The sequence below is a fragment of the Odontomachus brunneus genome, unplaced genomic scaffold (genome assembly GCF_010583005.1).
Source record: "Odontomachus brunneus isolate Ranch 3 - 2012 unplaced genomic scaffold, Obru_v1 Obru_scaffold_042, whole genome shotgun sequence".
Lineage (NCBI taxonomy): Eukaryota > Metazoa > Arthropoda > Insecta > Hymenoptera > Formicidae > Odontomachus > Odontomachus brunneus.
In genome coordinates this window covers 111098-131188 of record NW_022639492.1, presented here as the reverse complement: position 1 = coordinate 131188, position 20091 = coordinate 111098, and the positions used below count along the sequence as shown (strand labels likewise).

At 37.2% G+C, this 20091-nt stretch overlaps 1 protein-coding gene across 4 annotated transcripts; it reads right to left on the bottom strand.

Moving 5' to 3' along the window:
• Nucleotides 1–635: 635 nt before the first annotated feature.
• On the bottom strand, nt 636–19815 carry LOC116844571 (facilitated trehalose transporter Tret1-2 homolog). 4 transcript variants are annotated; one of them, XM_032816286.1, is made up of 11 exons: nt 19136–19815; nt 15025–15337; nt 14742–14931; nt 11719–11854; nt 5147–5355; nt 3418–3687; nt 3115–3346; nt 1978–2174; nt 1668–1847; nt 1336–1470; nt 636–995 (listed from the first exon to the last, which is right to left on the bottom strand). In XM_032816286.1, the coding sequence occupies exons 2-11, from the start codon at nt 15039–15041 to the stop codon at nt 930–932; spliced, it is 1632 nt and encodes a 543-aa protein (XP_032672177.1). In that variant the 5' UTR covers nt 15042–15337; nt 19136–19815; the 3' UTR covers nt 636–929. The 4 variants fall into 4 exon arrangements, with proteins under 4 accessions (XP_032672177.1, XP_032672179.1, XP_032672175.1 ...); XM_032816288.1 differs by lacking the exon at nt 19136–19815 and adding an exon at nt 18975–18997; XM_032816284.1 differs by lacking the exon at nt 19136–19815 and adding an exon at nt 17762–18543.
• Between the last annotated feature and the right edge of the window lie 276 nt (nt 19816–20091).

Genomic DNA, 20091 nt, shown 5'->3' with positions numbered 1-20091 from the left:
TTTTCTTCAAGATAATTTTAAAATATAGCAAGGGAGGACCTTAAGGGAGCATCCTTCAAGGGAATGCCACACTTGGAAACTTTACCGATAAGATACTGACTTTTTTCTAAAAAGTTTACATTATATTGGTCGCACAGAATTGCAAAAGCTTTTACACACTGAAAGTATATGCGATAATAAATTGAAGCATTGTTCAATATGTGACGAAAACAATAAAAAATTTTAAGATTGACATTTCAAGCTATCAGCGTAAATATTTACATACAAGTCTTGCAATTTGTACGTACCGTACATGTGTTTACTATTCTAACGAAAATTTCAAGGGACATTTTTATAACTTTACAAGTGAATTTAGAAGCTCAAAAGTATACAAAAAATTTGCAGAAAGCGGCATACAATATAATAAGATCTATGTGTATTCGTGGCCAAGTTGGACAAAATGGATAGGTTCAGAAACTTACAAAAAAAAAGTTAGATCTTTCCGAACATGAGTACAAGGAATACAAAAAGGGTAGTAAAATCATGTTAGAGACGGTCGATCGTCTTTATGTTATCGACATTTTTAGAATTCGCCGTCCACTTCAACATCCTTTTAAATTACTATCTTATTGGGAAAACACAACAGTTGACCTCAATTATTCTCGGAAATTCTGTTTTATTTGAACATGAATCACACAAAATTGCCACGCGCACATGTGGCATATGCGCGACGACTTATTGAGTTTGTTCACTTGTGTAACGCATGTTACAGGAAGATACCTTATACAAAATAGTAATACAAAAACATCATTACTTGCGAAATCAATTCTGATCTCCGTGTAAAAATATCTAATTACAAGTCTAGTTGTCGCGATTGTATAAATTACACCTAACGCAAGTTACATTTTGTACTTATTTACACGCGTTTACAGAGATAAAACGTTCGAACGTTATTCAAACGAGATGGTGTTTTTTCTACTGGTCTTCTCCCTCGTCACCCACAGCAGATTACTTTGCTGCAAAGACACAGTCAAATTGAAAGTACTGTAGCCTATCAAAGCTAGTCCATAATACGTGGAGTAAGCTTGGCGTAAGTTGAAGAGATAAGAATAATTTATTTCGCTCACGCTTATACTAGGTTCCTTACACCGGAAATATTTCTCTTAAGTGAGAAATAAGTACTCCTCTTAAGTAAGAGAAATACTTCCGGTGTAAGGGAGCTGGAGTATAGGCATGGGGAGCGACATAAATTATTTTTATTTCTTATTTCAACTTACACCAAGCGCTTACTCCATACTCTAGACGAGCCTTCACTTCGACGTGAGCTCACTTCGCTGCTCGAGCAAATCTCCTCACCTTGAAGTAATCCTCGATCTCCTCCAACGTATAGCTCTTCGTTTCCGGTAGAGCGAGGTAAAGGAAAAGGGCCGCTAACAGAGAGGAGATGCCGAAAATAGTGAAGATTCCGATCACGCCAATCGCGTTGTTCATCTGAAAAAGGGATTCGATTCACACATCGACAAAGCGAGAGCCATGTAAACGTTCCCAGACGCTACGCGCGATCGCGTTCGATCGCCGACGACGAGGAAGGAGAATAAATATTCTCTTGTCATAAAACTTTGATTCCCCACAACTAGGGTAGAGAGAACCAACCCGATGGACTCTCGAGTCCGGGGGCGTTGGCTTACCGCTGGGAAAAACTTGGTGATTATGAACAAGGACATGTTGAAGACGAAGAAGGTGCATCCGCCGCCGATGCCGCGCGCCCGCATTGGTATCAGCTCGCCGGTCATCACCGCCGGAAGCGTCACCAGACCCAACGTGTTCGCGGCCACGTAGATCAGTAAGAGCACGGACAGCAAGTAAGACTGAAATCAATCGTTCGTCGGGATTCAGTCACCTGTTCCTGAGCCTCCACTGCTGCGAAGGCTGCTAGGAGTTGAAATAAAGCTTCGCTAACTGGAAAACAATATTCTTCCACCGAGCCGGGGTACTCACATCCACGGAAGAGCCTTCTTGCTTAGCGAACATGTATCCTGCGAGCGCCAAGGAAGTCACAGCCGTGCCGAGCGCTGAGGTGATACTTACGATTCGCCTGCCTGTTCGGAGGAACATAAGGCAAGAGACGATGGAGAAGACAAATCTGACGACAGCCGTCACCACCGCCGCCATGTAGTGGTTCACGCTGCCGCCGCCTACAAGAAGGAACACGGTAGGCTCCCTTGCACGAGTGTCCTCACACCGTTTACGACCGCTTTAACCATCCTGCGCGATAACCCGAGTCGAAGTAACGTTTTCTTTCATAACTTAATAATCAGATATCAACGTGAGCCAAAGTGGAAATTAAAGCTTGATAACTGTACTTTCCATTAATTAATTACACTAATGGTAAGAATAATTTTTTGCAAAGTGCGCTTATCTGAACATTGTAAATAAAGGTAATTTGTTTGAAACCAACTAAAAGATATAGAAGACAATCTCTAGTTATATATATTAAATAAGAATTATATTTTGAGGGTTTTCAAGGATACTGATATCAAAAATTTGTAGCTGTTGTTGCAAAATTCAAAATAGTGGTGAATTTAAAAGCATTGAGTAAAAGAATAGAACGGCTAAATTCTGCTGTATTACATTGTAAAATATCTACGATAACATTGCTGATAGTTGCTAGTTGTTGATAATTTATACTAAAATTTGAAGCTACTAGTTACTGTATATTTAAAAATATTATGCATGTTTAATTTTTCACTGTTTTAATTATTTGAATATGTTTTAAATCGTATATCAAGTACGTCGTCAAATCTATTGTTTTTATAATAATTTATACTATAATTTCAGTTGTATATAATATAAAAAATTATGATAGAACTATATAATTGATTGATGTTACTGTTAATACTGTTTATACTGGTTGTCGATAACAGTCTGTAATTTGTTTCGAACTTGGCACAATTTTATCATTATTGTCAATGAATCCTGAATACTGAATTTCAGCATATATAGAATGAAATGCTATAAAGGTCAAAACTAAGCAGGATTGCTACTGGGACACAAAGACGTAAACAGGAAGACATGCAAGTTGAAGGATAAAAAGGATCAAAATCAGAGGAAAGCGAAATTGATTTATGCGCTTACCGACGTCTTGAACGAGATGGACAGCGTAGAAGACAATAACGTATGTCCCGCTGAACAATTGAAGCATATTAAATATGTTGATGATGATCAGTGGCTTCAGCACTCTCGGATCACGAATCATGGACACCGCCGAGAAGATGCGCTGCCTTAGCGAGGCGTTCATGTTTTGAGTTTGCTTCTCGACCAGATCGGCCTTTATCCTCATTTCCAGTATTGTCACCTCCGTGTTGGTCTATCAATTAATTAAATCGATTGAAATTAATTGTCGCACGCGAGAATCGATCCACGAGAGTGTTCCTTCACCTGTTCCGCATCTCCGCCTCTTAACCACAGAAGAGCTTTTCTAGCCTTCTCGATTTTCTTCTGTTTAACGAGCCAGACAGGACTCTCGGGCAGCAGACAGAACGCGATGAAGGACAAAACAGGAAGTACGATGCCACAGAAAGCCACGATGTCCCACTGGAAGGAGGCGCCGAGGACATAAACCAACAGAATGCCCCAGCAGTACGCGGCGAACCCGCCGCACGTCAGGAAGGCGCGAAGACCCGTATCCGCAGTTTCTCCTACCAATACCTGACGGATTTATACGAATTTGTAGTGAGATATTTATACGAATTATATAGTGCAATTAACATATAATTTATAACGTACTAAATTTTTTGGGATGAAATTTTACTCAAAACAAGTGAAAACTCAGAGTGATTGTGAAAATACTGCCACTCGAAATCGCGAGGACCAATGTTTCACTCAAGCTTAGAGTGGACTCTGACTTCATATAAGCAAATGCTTCAGTCGATTAGAGTGAATATATTTTTGTAACAATGGAAAATACATCAAACTTACTCTTTTTAATTTTGAATAAAAATATTCACTCGACTATTAAGGAAATACGCAGTGAATGACATAAAAAATGTCGATAACGTAGAAACGATCGTCTCAAAGAAATTTAGAGAGTAAACAAGCGTTATTACTCAGTAAACACCAAGTACACGGAAGAAATATTGTTGTAAAAATTACATCAAAATTATATTTCTTCTTACGATACTTTTGATAAAACTGATCTATATGGAAATTGTACTAAATTACTAAAGAAATAATAAATTTGGCGGTTTACTTTACATATGATATAAAAATTTTTGAATTACAATAATTTTGTAGTAAGATATCAAAAATGCATACTTCTTTGTATTTTTAAAGAAATATATGGTAATTTTGGTTATAATTCCAATATGATATGACCCAAAATTACAAATATTTTGTTATGATTTTCACAACACATACAATATTTTTTCGTGTATAAAATATTATATCATATACGCAGAAAATATTACAGTAAAAGTATTCTAATTATAACAATAACATTACAATAATATTGTAATTTTCTATTTAATAATATAAATGCAATATAATGTGCAATATAATGTTGTACGTAACAGTTACATTATTAAGTTGGAAATCATGATATTAATGTGATTTTATTGTTAATTTGGCGTTTACTAGGCGAAACGATCTTACTGCTACAATCTTTACTAACGAGAGCAAACGATAGAAGTTATGAACGGTAACTCAGGAAATAAAGCTCATACGACAAATTGATCGTAAAGTACAGTATAACGATTCGCTCCTGATAAGTCTTCGACAAAACTAAATCAAGTAAAACATATTACGGTGTTATCATAATAATTTAAGTTATTATTAAAATTATTATAATAAATATCCTCATATAATTGCATGATATCATACAATCACACACAATGAGATATAATTACAACAATGACGTATTAACGACGTTACAATCAGTAAACAGCGATTAGCAATTAACATAGATAAACACAATGACTAACGTGTTAAATATTGACAGGATGGCGAAGCGCATGCATCGGTTTTAAAATGCAATCCCTGCGTATAACGCGTCACTCGTGAAATTGTAATTTGCCGTCGCGAGATTCAATATCGAATATTCAGCTGATACGTCGCGTACCGGAGGCTCGACGAGGAGAAATTCGCTGATCACATTTTTTAAATACTGCACCTGCGCGGGTACCGCTATCACGCCCACAGACACGCCACAGAAGACCCTTCCTACTAAAATAGAAGTCACGCTTTTCGAGAAGCCGATGATTATCCATCCCAGGAGCAGTGGAAGCGTCGACAACATGAGGGTGTTTCGTCGACCGACCACCTCTATAAGCGGGCCCGAGACTAACGCGCCAAAAGGTGTAGCCAGACTGTGAACGGAGGCTGTGTGACAAACAACCCAATGCTTTAATAATCGCGGAAAACAAGCGAGATATAATTAATTAGCTATCAATAAAATAAATAAAAATCAGATAAACGCAGTTCATAAATTTATAAGTATTATAATGAGTAAATAAAGAATTGAGTTAAATACAGTCCACAATTCATAAATAATAAATGATGAGATGAAGGAAGTAGAAATGATGAATAGCAATCGAAACACTCTACATGTGAACACAAATGCGAACTTTCTTCATTCTTTGATTTAATAAATCGGAGAAATATTTTCTTTCTTTTCTTTCGGAAGCGATTTTCTGGTTTTCCTGCGTTGCGAGTAAAAATTGAACGCGGAACTTGATGTACACTTCTCATCGAGGTTTAGGGGCTGGCCAGCTGTGAAAAAACCGCAGGGGAATGAAGTTAAATTTACGCCTGGTGGTAAAACGTCTATCTAATCGTATCAACGAGCGTACATCAAGCGGCGATTGCGCGCCTCTCGTAAAGTTCTTACGGGCTTGTTAAAATGTTATTGCGCGTCGTAGACGGAGCAATTAACGCGGTTTATTTATGGCGTGCGTGCACCGTTATCGCGGCCGTGCGTAGGACGCTTTTGTTGCAAATGTTAAAAGTTGAAAGCCTGAATGGCGCGAACCCAAGCGCGCGTTTTCTCACATATGACATGGCACGACGAAATGCTGCATTGAAAAATGATCAAAATACAATCAGATAAAGAGATTGCGGACGATTTTACGGTAAAGGATAAAAAAACCGAGCCATTATTTCGTTATTGTGTTCCTCGACTTGAGGAAATGAAATTAAGCGTATCGTCGCGTCCGCGAGTAATCGACGCGATCGTCGGAGACACAAGTTCTGTGCCTTCGTTGGAAATGACTGTAGCTTATTGCCGCTGGGGAAAATTTACATTTTATAATTAAATGTACCGCGTGAAATATTTACGAAGACTAAAGCATCGTTGCAACTCGCGCCTCGAGACGATAAAATGTTTCAATATAGCGCGATCGCGTGACCGCGCGAATTCTTACGACAGCGATTCTCGCTGTTGATCGTTATTCGATAAATTAACACTCACAAAAGAGAAAGTTATATATATATATATATATATATATATATATATATATATATATATATATATATAAATTATATTAAATGTAATTAATAAAAATTAAATACAAAATGTACACCCGATGTCAAATTTTGTTTGCGAGATTCTATCATCAAATATATATGAGTTTAATTACGGAATTATAAAGAAAAAATTATAGAAACTTATAAGAAGATAAATTATATAAATTTATATAACTTCTATGATTTGTTTTTTATAATTCCGTATACATAAATTCATATATGTATTTTTTTTATTATTTAATTTTGATTGGACATTATAAAGTCTTTATATAATATTTAATTATAAATAATAAAAATTAAATAATATTTAATTATAAATTGAAATAAGTATAAATAAAATAAAAATTAAATAAACATATGAGACTCCAAACTCCAAACTCTATTCTTTGCACTAAGAGGAAAAATATTTAACAAAATATATTTATTTAGTGAGTATTAATAGCATATTTACTTATACTAATATAATATATGTACTTTTATATTGAGAAAGAATATTTTCCAAATATACTTTTCTCAGAACTTTGCTTTCCTACAAAAGCACAATTGTTTACTTTCTTTGAATAAAAGTTTATAGATCTAAGTAAATATATAATTAGTGCTCGTCGAATAAATATTTCTTATTTGTAAGATATTTTTTTCTCAGTGTATAAAATTATAATAAAAACAGTAAACAAAGCTAATTGGAGAAAAATATTCTGCGCTAAATAGTTAATAAATATTATCTCCAGAAATGTAAGAAAATAATTATTACATAGAAAGATAATTGAGTTAATCTTAAAACCTTCATTGAAATAAGAAATTGAGTTTTCTTGATCCGATCTTCGACGTAAATGCTGATCAGGTCGTTGTCCGGGATCCTTATAAAATCACCCGATTAACGCAAATACCGATTCCCCTCGCTTCGCTTTGATTAGAATTCTTATCGTGGAATACAATCAACACGTATGTCTTGCGCGCTTGTCTTCTCATCATGTTCGTTTATGCATTAAGGAAATTCATTGCAAACAGAAAAATTTTACGGTTGTTTGAATCAGACCAAACAGAGATCAGATAATTTGTATATTCGACTCAACTCGCCATGAATAAACGCTTAAAAGTACAAAATTTCCAAATGCTTTTCGCAAGGTTGACCCTGTACTCCATTATCGTAACTGTCAGGTGAGCCGTGCTAAATATATACGGTGAGAACTGCCATGGTTAGTCCACCATGGTGGTTATTACATCCACACATTCTTTATTAGAGAGAAATATAAGAGAAATTCTATATTAGAGAGAAAACTTATGTGATTTTATACGTTAAATGGACATTTAATTAGAAACTGTGATTGTTACTTGTCCATCCATACAATTCTCACTCTGTCACAGTTCTTATGACACGTAATGTTCAGTTAATAGAGTATGACGATCATATATATAAGTATATGACCGTAAGCTATAATTTCTCTAATAACTGTTAAATAGTACGTTTTAACACCTGAGTACATATATAAACTACTGCAAATATTGATTATCTTTGAGAATGAAACTACAAAATGCACTATTTTAACAATTATTGAAGAAATTACAGTTTATGGCCACCTTTCCGTGTGACCATCATATCTATGTTTATCTTCATGTATAGTAGGGATATGCGATTTATGAAATTGTGTATCGCGATGCGATCTTTTTTAAAAATCACAATAAATGCGATATATCTCATTATAATTTTGTATCACAAATATAACTTTAAATCGCCTGCAATTTTATATCGCAAATACGATTTTGTATCGCGCGCGATTTTTAATTATATGGGAATCTGGGGGAAGCCTAATGTTTAAATAAATGTAAAACATATTAAAAATAAATAAATCAACTCTCTCTCTATCTCTCTCAAAGTATTCTTTGAAATGTCCACTATAAGAAAATACAAATTTTACTGTGAAAGAATAGTTAAAAATGAAAGCAAAATGAAATTAAATGATGTTATCTTAAAAACATCACTTAATTTCATTATGTTTTCGCGAAGCAAAGTGAGAGATATTTTGCAAACTTTGTTTATTTCCGAATCATTAATTTTCAAACGGTTTTAAAAGTAATTTATTAAGTCATGCAATATATAAAGATGTGTTATTGCACGCTTAATTAATTATTATTGACAACATTAATTATTTATTGACAACATTCTTCTCATAAAATAATAAGATTACTCCTTTTATTATCTTTTTTTACTAAAATATTAATGATAATCAATATTAAATTTATGATAATCTTCTGAAACATATAAAAAAAATATATATTAGAAAAAATAGATAAAAAAAAATATATATATATTAGAATCATATATAAAACGAAATAATGCAACTTAAAGCTATAATAATACAATATTTGAAGACTGTTATAATGTCATAATCTTATTATGCCTCTAAATTTAAGTTTGGATTAGATAGTATAAGATATTCAGAGTATATCGCGCGAGATTTTCACATATACTTAACTAAAATAACGAGTGATTTTGAATTGTAAGTTCGATTTCGCGATAAAGGTTCAATTGCGTATTGCATTGCGATTCAAAAGAAGAAAATGGTAGTGTTTACGATATATCATAAAATATCACATCTCTAATATATAGTTACCTCTCAACCAAATATTACTGTCTTTTTGTTGCGGTCTGCAGAACAAATACTATGGTTGAGGAATCCGTAGGGATTGATTACACCATACAACACTGAGAATACGCGATTAAACACGTGCAGACAGACAACAGAGAAGCTCAATGTATCACATGGTTATTACAAACATTTTTTATGTGCGAGAAATAACAATTTGGTTGCGGCAGTCATACTTAAGCAAGCGATAACCGCTTTTTCCGTGTACTACTTTTATAACGGCGAGAGTGCTTAATCGTTGCGTTTACGAAATGTGAAATAGGCCGAATGTCGTTTACGAGGAGATAAACTTTACTCCGTACGATAACGTAAAGTTATCACACTAATATTGTTGATTCACGCAGTTCAAGACGATAAATGTACAATGGGAAAAAGATACTTAAAAATGTATTCGTGATATATTAAGTTTATTTATACGAAAATAAATTTTCAAGTGAGTGCAAAAATGCGTAATAAAATGGATCGGTATCTCGGCAAGCGAAATGTACGTTTAACAGCGAGGTTGAATTCCTTTGAAATTTCCAAATAATTACGAATTTGGCTCTAATTGGCGTTTCGCAAATAACGATTTGAGTGACAATTTCAATCGACGTGCGTCTCCATACGTATATGACATTGCGCGTTATCAATCCAATGTAACGTAGCCTCTCAAACGATATCCTTCGCTCTCGAACTTGGCCATGGCACTCATTGATAAAGATTATTCAATGAGACGATATGTAGGTCAGTTACGGCGTGCGGTTCGCTACGATCGGCGGTCGCTTCATTAGCGCGAGGGTTGCTGCAGCGCAACCTTGAACCTGCATGTTGGTTCTTGAACTCGCAAGGTCAGCGGATCTCCCTCTTTCTCTCTCTCTCTCTCTCTCTCTCTCTCTCTCTCTCTCTCTCTCTCTCTTGTTTCGCTTCGTATTTGCGCGAATAAGAAGAATATATTTCCTAAATTTCTTGGAGTGAAATTTCGCGCGAAAAGTAGACTGAATGCCAAGTCACTCGATTGAGGATTCGATCGATTCTTTATTCATACACTGAGAGAAATTATCCGATAAAAAATTAACAAACAAATATCCGATTAAAATACTCATGAATTTTTATATCCGATTAAGATATCCGGTTAAATTTAATCGAATACTTCCGATTATAATGCCATTTCGTCAGATAAACTGATAAAAAAATTATGAACCGATATTTTCATTGGAGGTTTCCTGATCAAATACAAAAATTTATCGGTATTTTGATCGGTAATATCCGTTTATTAATTTTTTATCGTATAATTTCTCTTAGTGAAAGGACACTCAGGCTCGTATTAATAATAAGATGAAAGTTCCAGTGCCTGAACACGTATCTAATTTTGGATGTTCTTATTGTTTTTTAAATACAAATATTTAAATTTCCAACAAAATATATGTATGTACACATTTTATTAACATGTTTTAAGTTGACAGTTTAGATATTTTCATTTTAGAAGATCAAAACAATGAAGAGAATGAGCAGGATTAGGTGTCCAAGCATTATGGTACTTTTTCCTCAATCGGAACTCTTCTCAAATGAGATTCAAATGATATTTCAAATTTGAGCTTAGAATTAGTTGAGAGTCTTTCAGTTAGATTGCAGTTATAGATATAAGTGTCACATATATTCGACTGAAGAACTTGTATTTGACTGTGAATAAAAATTTGAATATCTCAAATGAAGTTTCAAGTGACGACTATTAATACGGGCCTCACTGTGGCGATTTCGAGTGGTAATTCGAGTTTTTCATTATCACTTCGAGTGGATTTACTACCACTTTTCATTCGTTTTGAGTGAGATGTCACTCTGGGAAATTCGAGTGTGTTGTACCTGTATCGGTAAAACGCTTTTTTACGAGTCCATGAAAAGTACCAAAAAAAACCGCACGACGTCGTCAACAAACAATTACCCGACTGACACATAGTTTGTAAGAATTTGAGAAAAACTTAGCCAAAAATTAAATCGAGAAGATTTTTACTAAATTGGTATCGACTTAAATTAGAAGATAAATATACATAATATTTCAAATAATAATAATCAACCAAATATATCACTGAGAGAAATTATTCAATAAAAAATTAATAAACGGATATTTCCGATCAAAATATTGATAAATCTTTGTATCCAATCAGGAAATCCAATCAAAATCCAATGCGAAATATCGGTTCGTAATTTTTTGATCGATTTATCTGATGAAATGCCATTATGATCGAAAGTATTCGATTAAATTTAATCGGATATCCTGATCGGATATAAAAATTTATCGGTATTTTGATCGGAAATATCCGCTTGTTAAATTTTTATTAGATAATTTCTTTCAATGATCGGTTGCTAAGCAATCACGTTAACACGAAGCTTCAATATTCCTTGCGATGCTTCAGCTGAGGAAACGGCAAATATATTTTGCAACACTTTCCCCTTCTTGTGGAGAGAACTTCTGTTATTTTAACAATATGAGGCTACCATTAGAAAATAGACAGAGGATTTTTTGAGACATGTCTCACGTTTCTAAAATCAATCTTGTGCTTAGCAGGTCGTTAATTAGCGTTAATTAATATGCTCTCACCTATCCAAGAGCCGAGTTCTTGATCCACGCTCACGGTGCTGTTGGGCTCCGACAGTTGCGGCAGTAAGATAGCGCTGTAACCAATCGGCATGCCGCCACCGGTCGCCAATAGCAATACTGCACCTGCTACTAGACACTGCGAACAGTCCAACCATTAATCTTACCGCATTAATTGAGCCGGACGTAACAAACCGCCGCGGCCGTGATAAATCAACGGGACACTAACGAAATGTTTTATCTGACATGGCGTTTTGTTAACGCGAAGTAATCGCGACTGCGACGCGATTCCCTCGATAACTTCGCGTCAATCGCCGGTGAGCGAATCGATCAGGCAAAGTTTCAACGACCGATACAGGGGAGCTACGGGGTTGCCAATGCAGTCGTGAAAGATTGGAACGTCCCGCGCAACAAATATGTTTTTCTGCTGCTCGAATCGTGAAAAAGAATGAGAGGAGGGGAAAGGGGATTGAAAATGATAGATAGACAGATAAATTTAAAAAAAGAGAGAGGAAGAGAGAGAAAGAGAGGCTGCAGTCGCGCACACGAGACCAAGTATCTTGGAACTGGTCCAAGATAGTAGATAGATATATATCGTGTTCATATACGAGGGCGAGGCTTCGACAAATTGAAAACGAGGGTAAGAAACGTGTGGTTGACAACCGGCCAAGATTTACCGGTGTGTTCGCTACTCCTTCTTCTTATTTCCCGCGAAACTTAAGTCGCTATTATATCGCGCCTGTTTCTGCAATGCCGCGGAAACTGACGTAAGTCGCGACCGGAGTGTATTTACGCGGCTGTGCATGAACGCATCCGGAAACGAGACGGGCTTTGAAGCGATGACTTTGCCAATGGATACCGCGTAGGTGGGGACCAAACACACGCTATCTCGTGGAATCTCGTGGAAAACCAGCGAATGATACATTGTAGGGAAAAATGCACGCGTTCGCAAGAGGACTGCTTCGCCGGCGCGCTCGAGTTGTTACAACGAAACGCAATTTACAGTTCGCCGCCGCGAATTGCGGGAAATGGAGGGAGATGCATACAGGGTGTCTGACAATTATTGACGCATCCGTTGTATATACAGGTAAAACTCGTCGAACGGAATTAACTTCCTCTACCATTTCGCAAATAACCATGTAAAATTCTCAGTTATTAATGAAAGAAAATTAATGAATAATTACGTACGACACGGTAGATGATCTGTAATGGCATTCGCCATCTTGAACAAAAAGGTCCTTTCCCAATTTGCAAATGATCACGTGAATTATTAACTAAAGATTAATGCTTGATTGTGCACGACAATGTACAAATCTTCTTTAGTTAGTAACTCAAAGTTTAATGTTTGCGAAATGCTGGAAGAATTCTGTGTTTAGCTTGGTGAATTCTGTCTGCACACAACGGTGTCAATAGTTGTCAGACACCCTGTGTATGTGTATGTTTGTGTGTAGGTATACATGCTCCGCTGCGAAGAAGTTAAATTATATATTTCCAACGAGGAGCGCGGTCTCGTCCGGAACTTCACAAAAAAAAGAGATTTGTTGTCACAACTGGAAATCTCGTTAACCTAGCAAATGTACAGCTGTAATGTAAGGACAGACAGATCGTCATGCTACTGTAATTATTACAGCGCTACACAAGATCTATGATTATATCTAATAAAGTCTGATTTTATAGTACAACAGATTTGTTAGTACAGCAAAAACGACTAACTTCCGCTACAACCAATGAAAAAATATAGCTTGGTATATGCAATTAATCTTTTCGCCGTAGTGTCAAAGAAAATTTGGCACATTAACGGATTTCATTGTAGCTTAGTGACTGATTGCTTCGGCAACAGATGTTAGCTAAAGCAACAATGCTTAATTAAAGTGTTTAGAATATTTATTCTGCGACCACGTTCAAATAGTACAATAAAATGTTATAAACGTAAACGTATACACATAAAAATACGTATGATTTATATCAAGAATCCATTATATCACAAATATACAGGCACTTATTAATGTGCAACAAAAACTTAAGTTGGGTAACGGATAATAACATGCTTCTCGCGTTACAAGCACTTGCATTCGAACATAATAAAAGTGCAGTTCTCCGTATGAAACAAGCAAAAATATTTCTTCATTACCTAGTGAGTGAGTGGATGATTTGCTTGGCAAAATTAATGAAGTTGTTTCGTAAACTTCAATTCGAAATAGCTTAGCTCGAAATATACGAGATGATTTTTTTGCATGAAACAAATAGTTTTGCAACGTGAGCAGATTAAAAATTCCTTCCGCACGCGATTTCTCCGCTGTACTAGCAAATCTGTTTACTTATAACGTTTAATTTTTTCCCAGCAAAGTATTGATCGATCAAGCGATTTTTTTCCGCGTTGGCTAAGTTAAACTTTTCGTATTTTTATTGAAGCGAGATGAAAACGTCTGTGAGAGCATTATACTGGACTCGTTCGCGATATAATATTTACATATAGTTTCATAACAATCCACGTACATGGTACATCCGCTGTACATATTATGATAGATAACTTTGCATGATAACGCGTTACGTTTCCACGAAGGAAACGAGCAACGAGACTATAAACGCGCGCAGAGGAACGATAGGGGAGGCGCGTCCATATGCATCTATTTTTAAATAAAAAGTATACTGGCGCTAATCCAAAATATCTCCTCGCCAGTTTCACGTCGTTGAGCACGGACGTGAGTGCGCGTCCGCGCTACGAATTTCCTTTTGCACGAAAATTCTTGGCGATTTACATGCGGATTATTTTCGGTCAAAAAAAGAACTCGCGACGCACGATACGCTGCCATCGTCGGGACGAGTGCACGTTGAGAGCTGGTCTCGCAAAATAAAAAACAGAAAGAAAGAAAAAAATTCTCGCGACAGCTCGCCGTTTTGCGCGCTTCGTTATTATTTCTAACGGAAGCCCGCGCAACGACACACGTGTGACACGTGGGCGAAATGATCTCTCATAATAAGACCCGTCGCAAATTTTCGCTCGATATGGTCTCTCTCTCTCTCACCTGTGCCAATACTCCCTTCCTATTTGACGAGTAGTGCGCCGCCACTTCGCCGTTCTTTAGCGACGCGTCCCCATTGTTCCTGACGTTGTTGAAACTGTTGTTGTTCTCGATATCCTCGCAAACGCTCTTCAGGCTCGGCGTCTTCTTGTATACGTCGACGCCGTGGCCGAGCATCGCCTGCCCCTCTTCGCTGAAACGCAACAATTATACTATTTGCAAACGTACCTCTCGACACGCTACTTCATCTTTTCGCAGGGGTAGTCTTAATGATTCGTGTACGTACCTCGCTTTGAGCGCCATGTCGCTCCGATTAAAGCACGTTCGAGCACCCGATTACTTTCGAGTGTAGCCGATAATCGATGTCTTCGACGATGTAGGTCTCTCGATCACTACGTCGTTCGCAAACAAGCTCTGGTGACGTGTCGTGACGCGGCACTTCGATTTTTTTCGCTCTGCATTACGTGATCCCCGGTGGTGGGATTCCTGCTTTAGCGAATGTGCCCTCCGAAGGAAATCGCGACGAACGAGACGGGTTCTGAAGAGGCAGGTCGTTATACGCGCACGCAGATCCGAGCTGAATCGCGGTAATTCTCTATCTGCAACGCAAAACACCGACTGCAATTACCGTTAATGACTCAGCGGACTCTCGCACGCGCGCTCAGCGCGTCACGATATCTTAGGGCCGATTTGTCCAACCTCTTGTTATAAATCAACTTATGGTTAAGTTAGTCATATGTTTGTCTGTTCCTTTTTTCATCGAATTTAAGAAAGATAAACATATGATTAATTGGACAAACTGACCTATAATGTTGCAACATAAGCGACGCAAATGTAATGACATAAAGCAAGAAATGAACTGGCGACGTATAAGTCAGTTGTAAAAGTCAACCGGACACTGATATATTTTACTTAAAAAATAAAAAAGGAAAAAGAAGAAAGGAAGGAAGAACTGTACATCTGAGAAATTTCACGTGCAAGTGGAGAATTACGATGAAATATTACGCTTGCAATATCGCCGCTACACGAAAATAAAGAATATAGTGCACGTAATAAAAAACATCTTGTTGCGCTCTAGTTATTTTCGTGTGATGTTAATATGTATGAGGTTGTGATGACTCAGTTACTTAGGTACATCAATTACATCAATATGGTTGCACGTGATCTAACTGTGACAGACAAAAATCGGTTGAGATAATATTAGCGATGAGTACACTACAAATTCAAATATGTTATTGCTAACACATATAACAATGACACATTGTTACTGTCAAACACGCGTAAGCGTGTAATCTGGCTGAAGCTCTTTGTATGCGCGCGCGCGCGTGTTTCTTGCAGTTTTAAATCAAGTTATATATTTAATAGTTTAAGAGACGCGTGTAAATTATAATTTAATATATTTACATAAATATATTAAATAACGTGACTTAAAACAATAAAAAATATGTAAAAAGAAATTCAGCCAAAATAACTTGGATTCACAGTGTACACTTTGGTTGGACTCTGATAAAAAGTTTTGTAACAGTTAACGATTTTGATTTCAAGGCAAAATATTTGATAATTAATATTAATATTTGGTAATAAATATCAATATGGTCATGTTATCAGCCGACTGTAATAATAACAAAATAAGTATTTAGTAAAAATAATTAGTAAAAATGAATTCTTAATTTAATTGAACTAATTAAGCGGTTTAATAAATAATACCAAATAATTCAGTAATAATTGCTATATAGTTTGACTATTAGAAAAAAATATTGAGTCATTTCGTACATTTATCATATAATATTATTATTATTGAAAATTATAGTTTTATTTAACAAATTGTTTACTGATATATATATATATATATATATATATATATATATATATCACATATATATAGTTACCAAGTCTTAGCAATTGGTACGAAGCCTTACTAAGGTTATTTGTTGATACTTACCAAAATATTTTATTATATTCGTTTACATGTTTAGTTGGAACTATTTCATCAACTATTTCAGCACTTGATAATTATTATCAAGATTTGATAATAAAGGTTATTACCAAACCTTTCTTTTCAGTGAAGTAACCAGATATCCTCAATTACTGATAATTGTTTCGTATTTTAATATTGAATCTAGTTGGCATAACTAAATGCGACGTGATGTGTGCCAATTATACTATTTTTATGTATAGTTTAGTCATTAATATTACTTAAGGTAAAATGATTCACGATTGTAAGCAAGTCATATGCACACAGATAAGATGCACAGCGGAAATTTATCTACATGATAATTTTATCATCCGTTTGCATGTGCTCGTTTTGTATTTGCCTTTTACTACGACAGAAAAAATTATTTTTTATATTAGAAAACAATAATTAAATTCGGCAATTATATTTAGTCGGCATTACATACATTTTTTTAAATTTTTGTCAAGTATTCGTACTGTTGAGAAAGCAAAACACTCACGGTTCAGAAAACAAAACATTTCAGGTATTGCAATTATCAAATATCTGATTGAGCCCATTTTAACCAGAAATTATGGCTCTATGTACTAAACTTTCATTTCAACAACAAAATTCTTTTTTCAACTCGCGAGGAATTCGCTGCACGAGAAAATAAACATATAATTTCGATTTCGCGTCTTCGTCTTCATGTTCTTATATTTTCTTCATGAATATTTACAAGCCTACGTGTAGTTTTACCTTAACCTTGCTTATTTTTTATTTCGTAGGTGCCCGACAAAACGTGCAGAGAGAGAAAGAGAGAGGGAGAGAGAGAGAGAGAGAGAGAGAGAGAGAGAGAGAGAGAGAGAAGACATCAAACTGCTAAGTATCTCTCTCGTATTTCCAAGTCTCCATAACTATAATATGTCTGTTAATAAACAGATTTGGGATTACTATGACAAAATGCTTGGTCTAAATTTTTTTATTGTTTGACAATTACTTGATAACTTCTTCTTTCTTTTTTTTTCGCTTTTGTCTTTGCTATAATATTGCTTCTTTTTTGTGATTTATGTAATATTAAAATGATTATTACCCCATTAATGAAGAATAACAACGCGCTCACGCCACAAAAACGACAAGTCCGCCAAGTCGTCCTTCGCGATGCTTGCATAAGTTATTAGAACTGACGTCTTCGATTCCACTTGTCACTCCAGTTACTATCGACAATTTAATCTCCTGATACTCGAACGCGGTCAACGCCAATCGATTGCAATTCGAATAAACGCTTCTTAAAATTCCGTCGCATCAGTCGCGATAAGAATTGACTCGCGTAAACATGTCTCTCTTGAAGCCTACGACTTGCTGAAACTTCAGACATTTGCTTAATCTGTTCTATCTTATATTCCAAGAGATGAAAGGCGAACTTTTGCAGCCAAAAATCTTATTCACTCGCGGGCGGCCGGATCATCAATTTCGCGCGAATTCTGCACCGATAAGCGTCTGCCGGCAAAGACGTGCGACGCGTGACATGACTAGAAAATCGAGCGTAATAATCGCGGTACGAAAGTTCCTCAAGAAAGTGGCGTAGAGACACTCACTATACGACTCGGTCCGGTTCAACTATCTTCGTGACGTTTCGGCTTCTTAAACGAGAACGAGAGTCACGTGAGCTCGGGCCTTCAAGCCGCGCCAGTCGACTCATTCATTTCACCGGAGAACGTTGCACTCGCGTCCGCGACTCGCAACTCGAGAGCGAATGGCACTCTCTCGTGGGAACATAGTCGACCCGACACTGTACAGCATCGTCTCTATGAGTCCAAGGTGCAAGCGAGTGTACGAGCAACGCAGTGGTCCTCCACGAGAACCCAAGCGCCGTTCGCCGCCTCGCCGATGCAACGAGCGAACTTGGAATGAACGTGACACAAACGTGGGATAGGCAGTGATTATTTCCTCACGTCATGATGACTAAGCCGGAATAATCGCAACAACACGACCGATTAGGTCTGCCAATGTCAGTCTATATCGATCAGTTTCTCAAAGGCGGAACGTGCCGTATAGGAGCTTTCTTTAACTCTTGGCGAGTGCTCGCTTCCAACAGCCTTCGCTGCCGCCGGTAATATAGCCTGCTGAATAATTGAATAAGTTAGAGGCCCCGGCCACCTTCAGCACCTTACCCGCCTGTTTACTACTTAACGATTAGTACAGTTTGTCTGCGTGAACATTGACCGCGATTCTCACCGAGGTGGAAAGTCGCGATTGCCCGGCCAGCGCCGAGTGTCTCAGTGAAAAGAATCGAATTTACATACCGGCCGAGTCTACGCAAAAGAGTGCTGCAAACTACTGTCTGCCAAGAAGCAGCCTCTGCAGTATTTATCCGAATTAACCCCACACGAATTAGACGCCGGTTTTTCGCGTGCGTGAACGCGCGCCAACTCCCACTGCAATCAAATTTGACTTAAACTCGAACCTGTAAGCTTGATAAGCTGTAATAACACCGTGATCCCTTTGAATATGGAAGCAGGATCAAGCGGTCCTCATCGGCGATGCGCCACTTTCTCTCCTTTGATTTTGTCCCAGACACTTTTACGTAGATCAAGTCCGCCTGCCGAATGCTGTCTTCGCTGCGACCGTGGAAACCAGATCTACATACTGATGGCCTGTTTTACGGGACATCACCGTGGTCGTTGCGCGAGCAGCTCGCAGGCGAGTCTTCGGTGAAGTCTGGAGATGGAAATTGTCGTCCTATTTTTATTCCTCTCTTCTCAGCTGACTTTTTCTCTCTTTTCTGCCTGACGTAACGTCTGGCGGTCTCACGAAGGTTGCCGATTCGCGCAAACAAGAACGTCCCCTCTCTTTCTCTATTTCCCTCCTGAGCAATAATCGTGAAAACGACGCGTTACGCGACGCGATATGCTTCAGATGTAACAATTTATTATCAGGGAGACACCAGCTGTTGGCTTCCTCTCGGTGTTCTCGATACAACTCTTGCTTGTCGGATTGACCAAGTGAAACATTAAACGCACCAGCCGAGTCTAGTCGAGTCGAATTAAGTGAACACGCGCGAATGAGTCCTGCGTCAGATGGGTCAGCCAACACGCGCTGGTAAACAGAGTGTGATCTAGCTCGGCCTGAGTCACGGCGACTGCACTGAACGAAACGTCTGTCGAGGCTGGCTCTTATAGGCTCGCGCACTTTGATTAGGCCCCTTTTTCGACGATCATTGTACACGACACTAGCACCGGTCCGCTAATGGCGGGCCTTGACTAGTTGACCTCGGCGAAAAGTTCGAGGACCCATCTTCTCAGGTAAGATTTAACGGGAAATTAATGAGTATATCGATGAGTTGTGTATAATCAACTTACACGATATTTACCAGTTTAGCTTGCCTCTCGTCACAATTTTATCACTTTTATATCCTAATGC

Coding starts and splice junctions, on each gene's coding strand:
- LOC116844571 (XM_032816286.1), bottom strand. Junction 3,347..3,417: donor GAGGCGGAGATGCGGAACAG/GTGAAGGAACAC, acceptor ATTAATTGATAG/ACCAACACGGAGGTGACAAT. Junction 996..1,335: donor AGATCGAGGATTACTTCAAG/GTGAGGAGATTT, acceptor GTGTCTTTGCAG/CAAAGTAATCTGCTGTGGGT.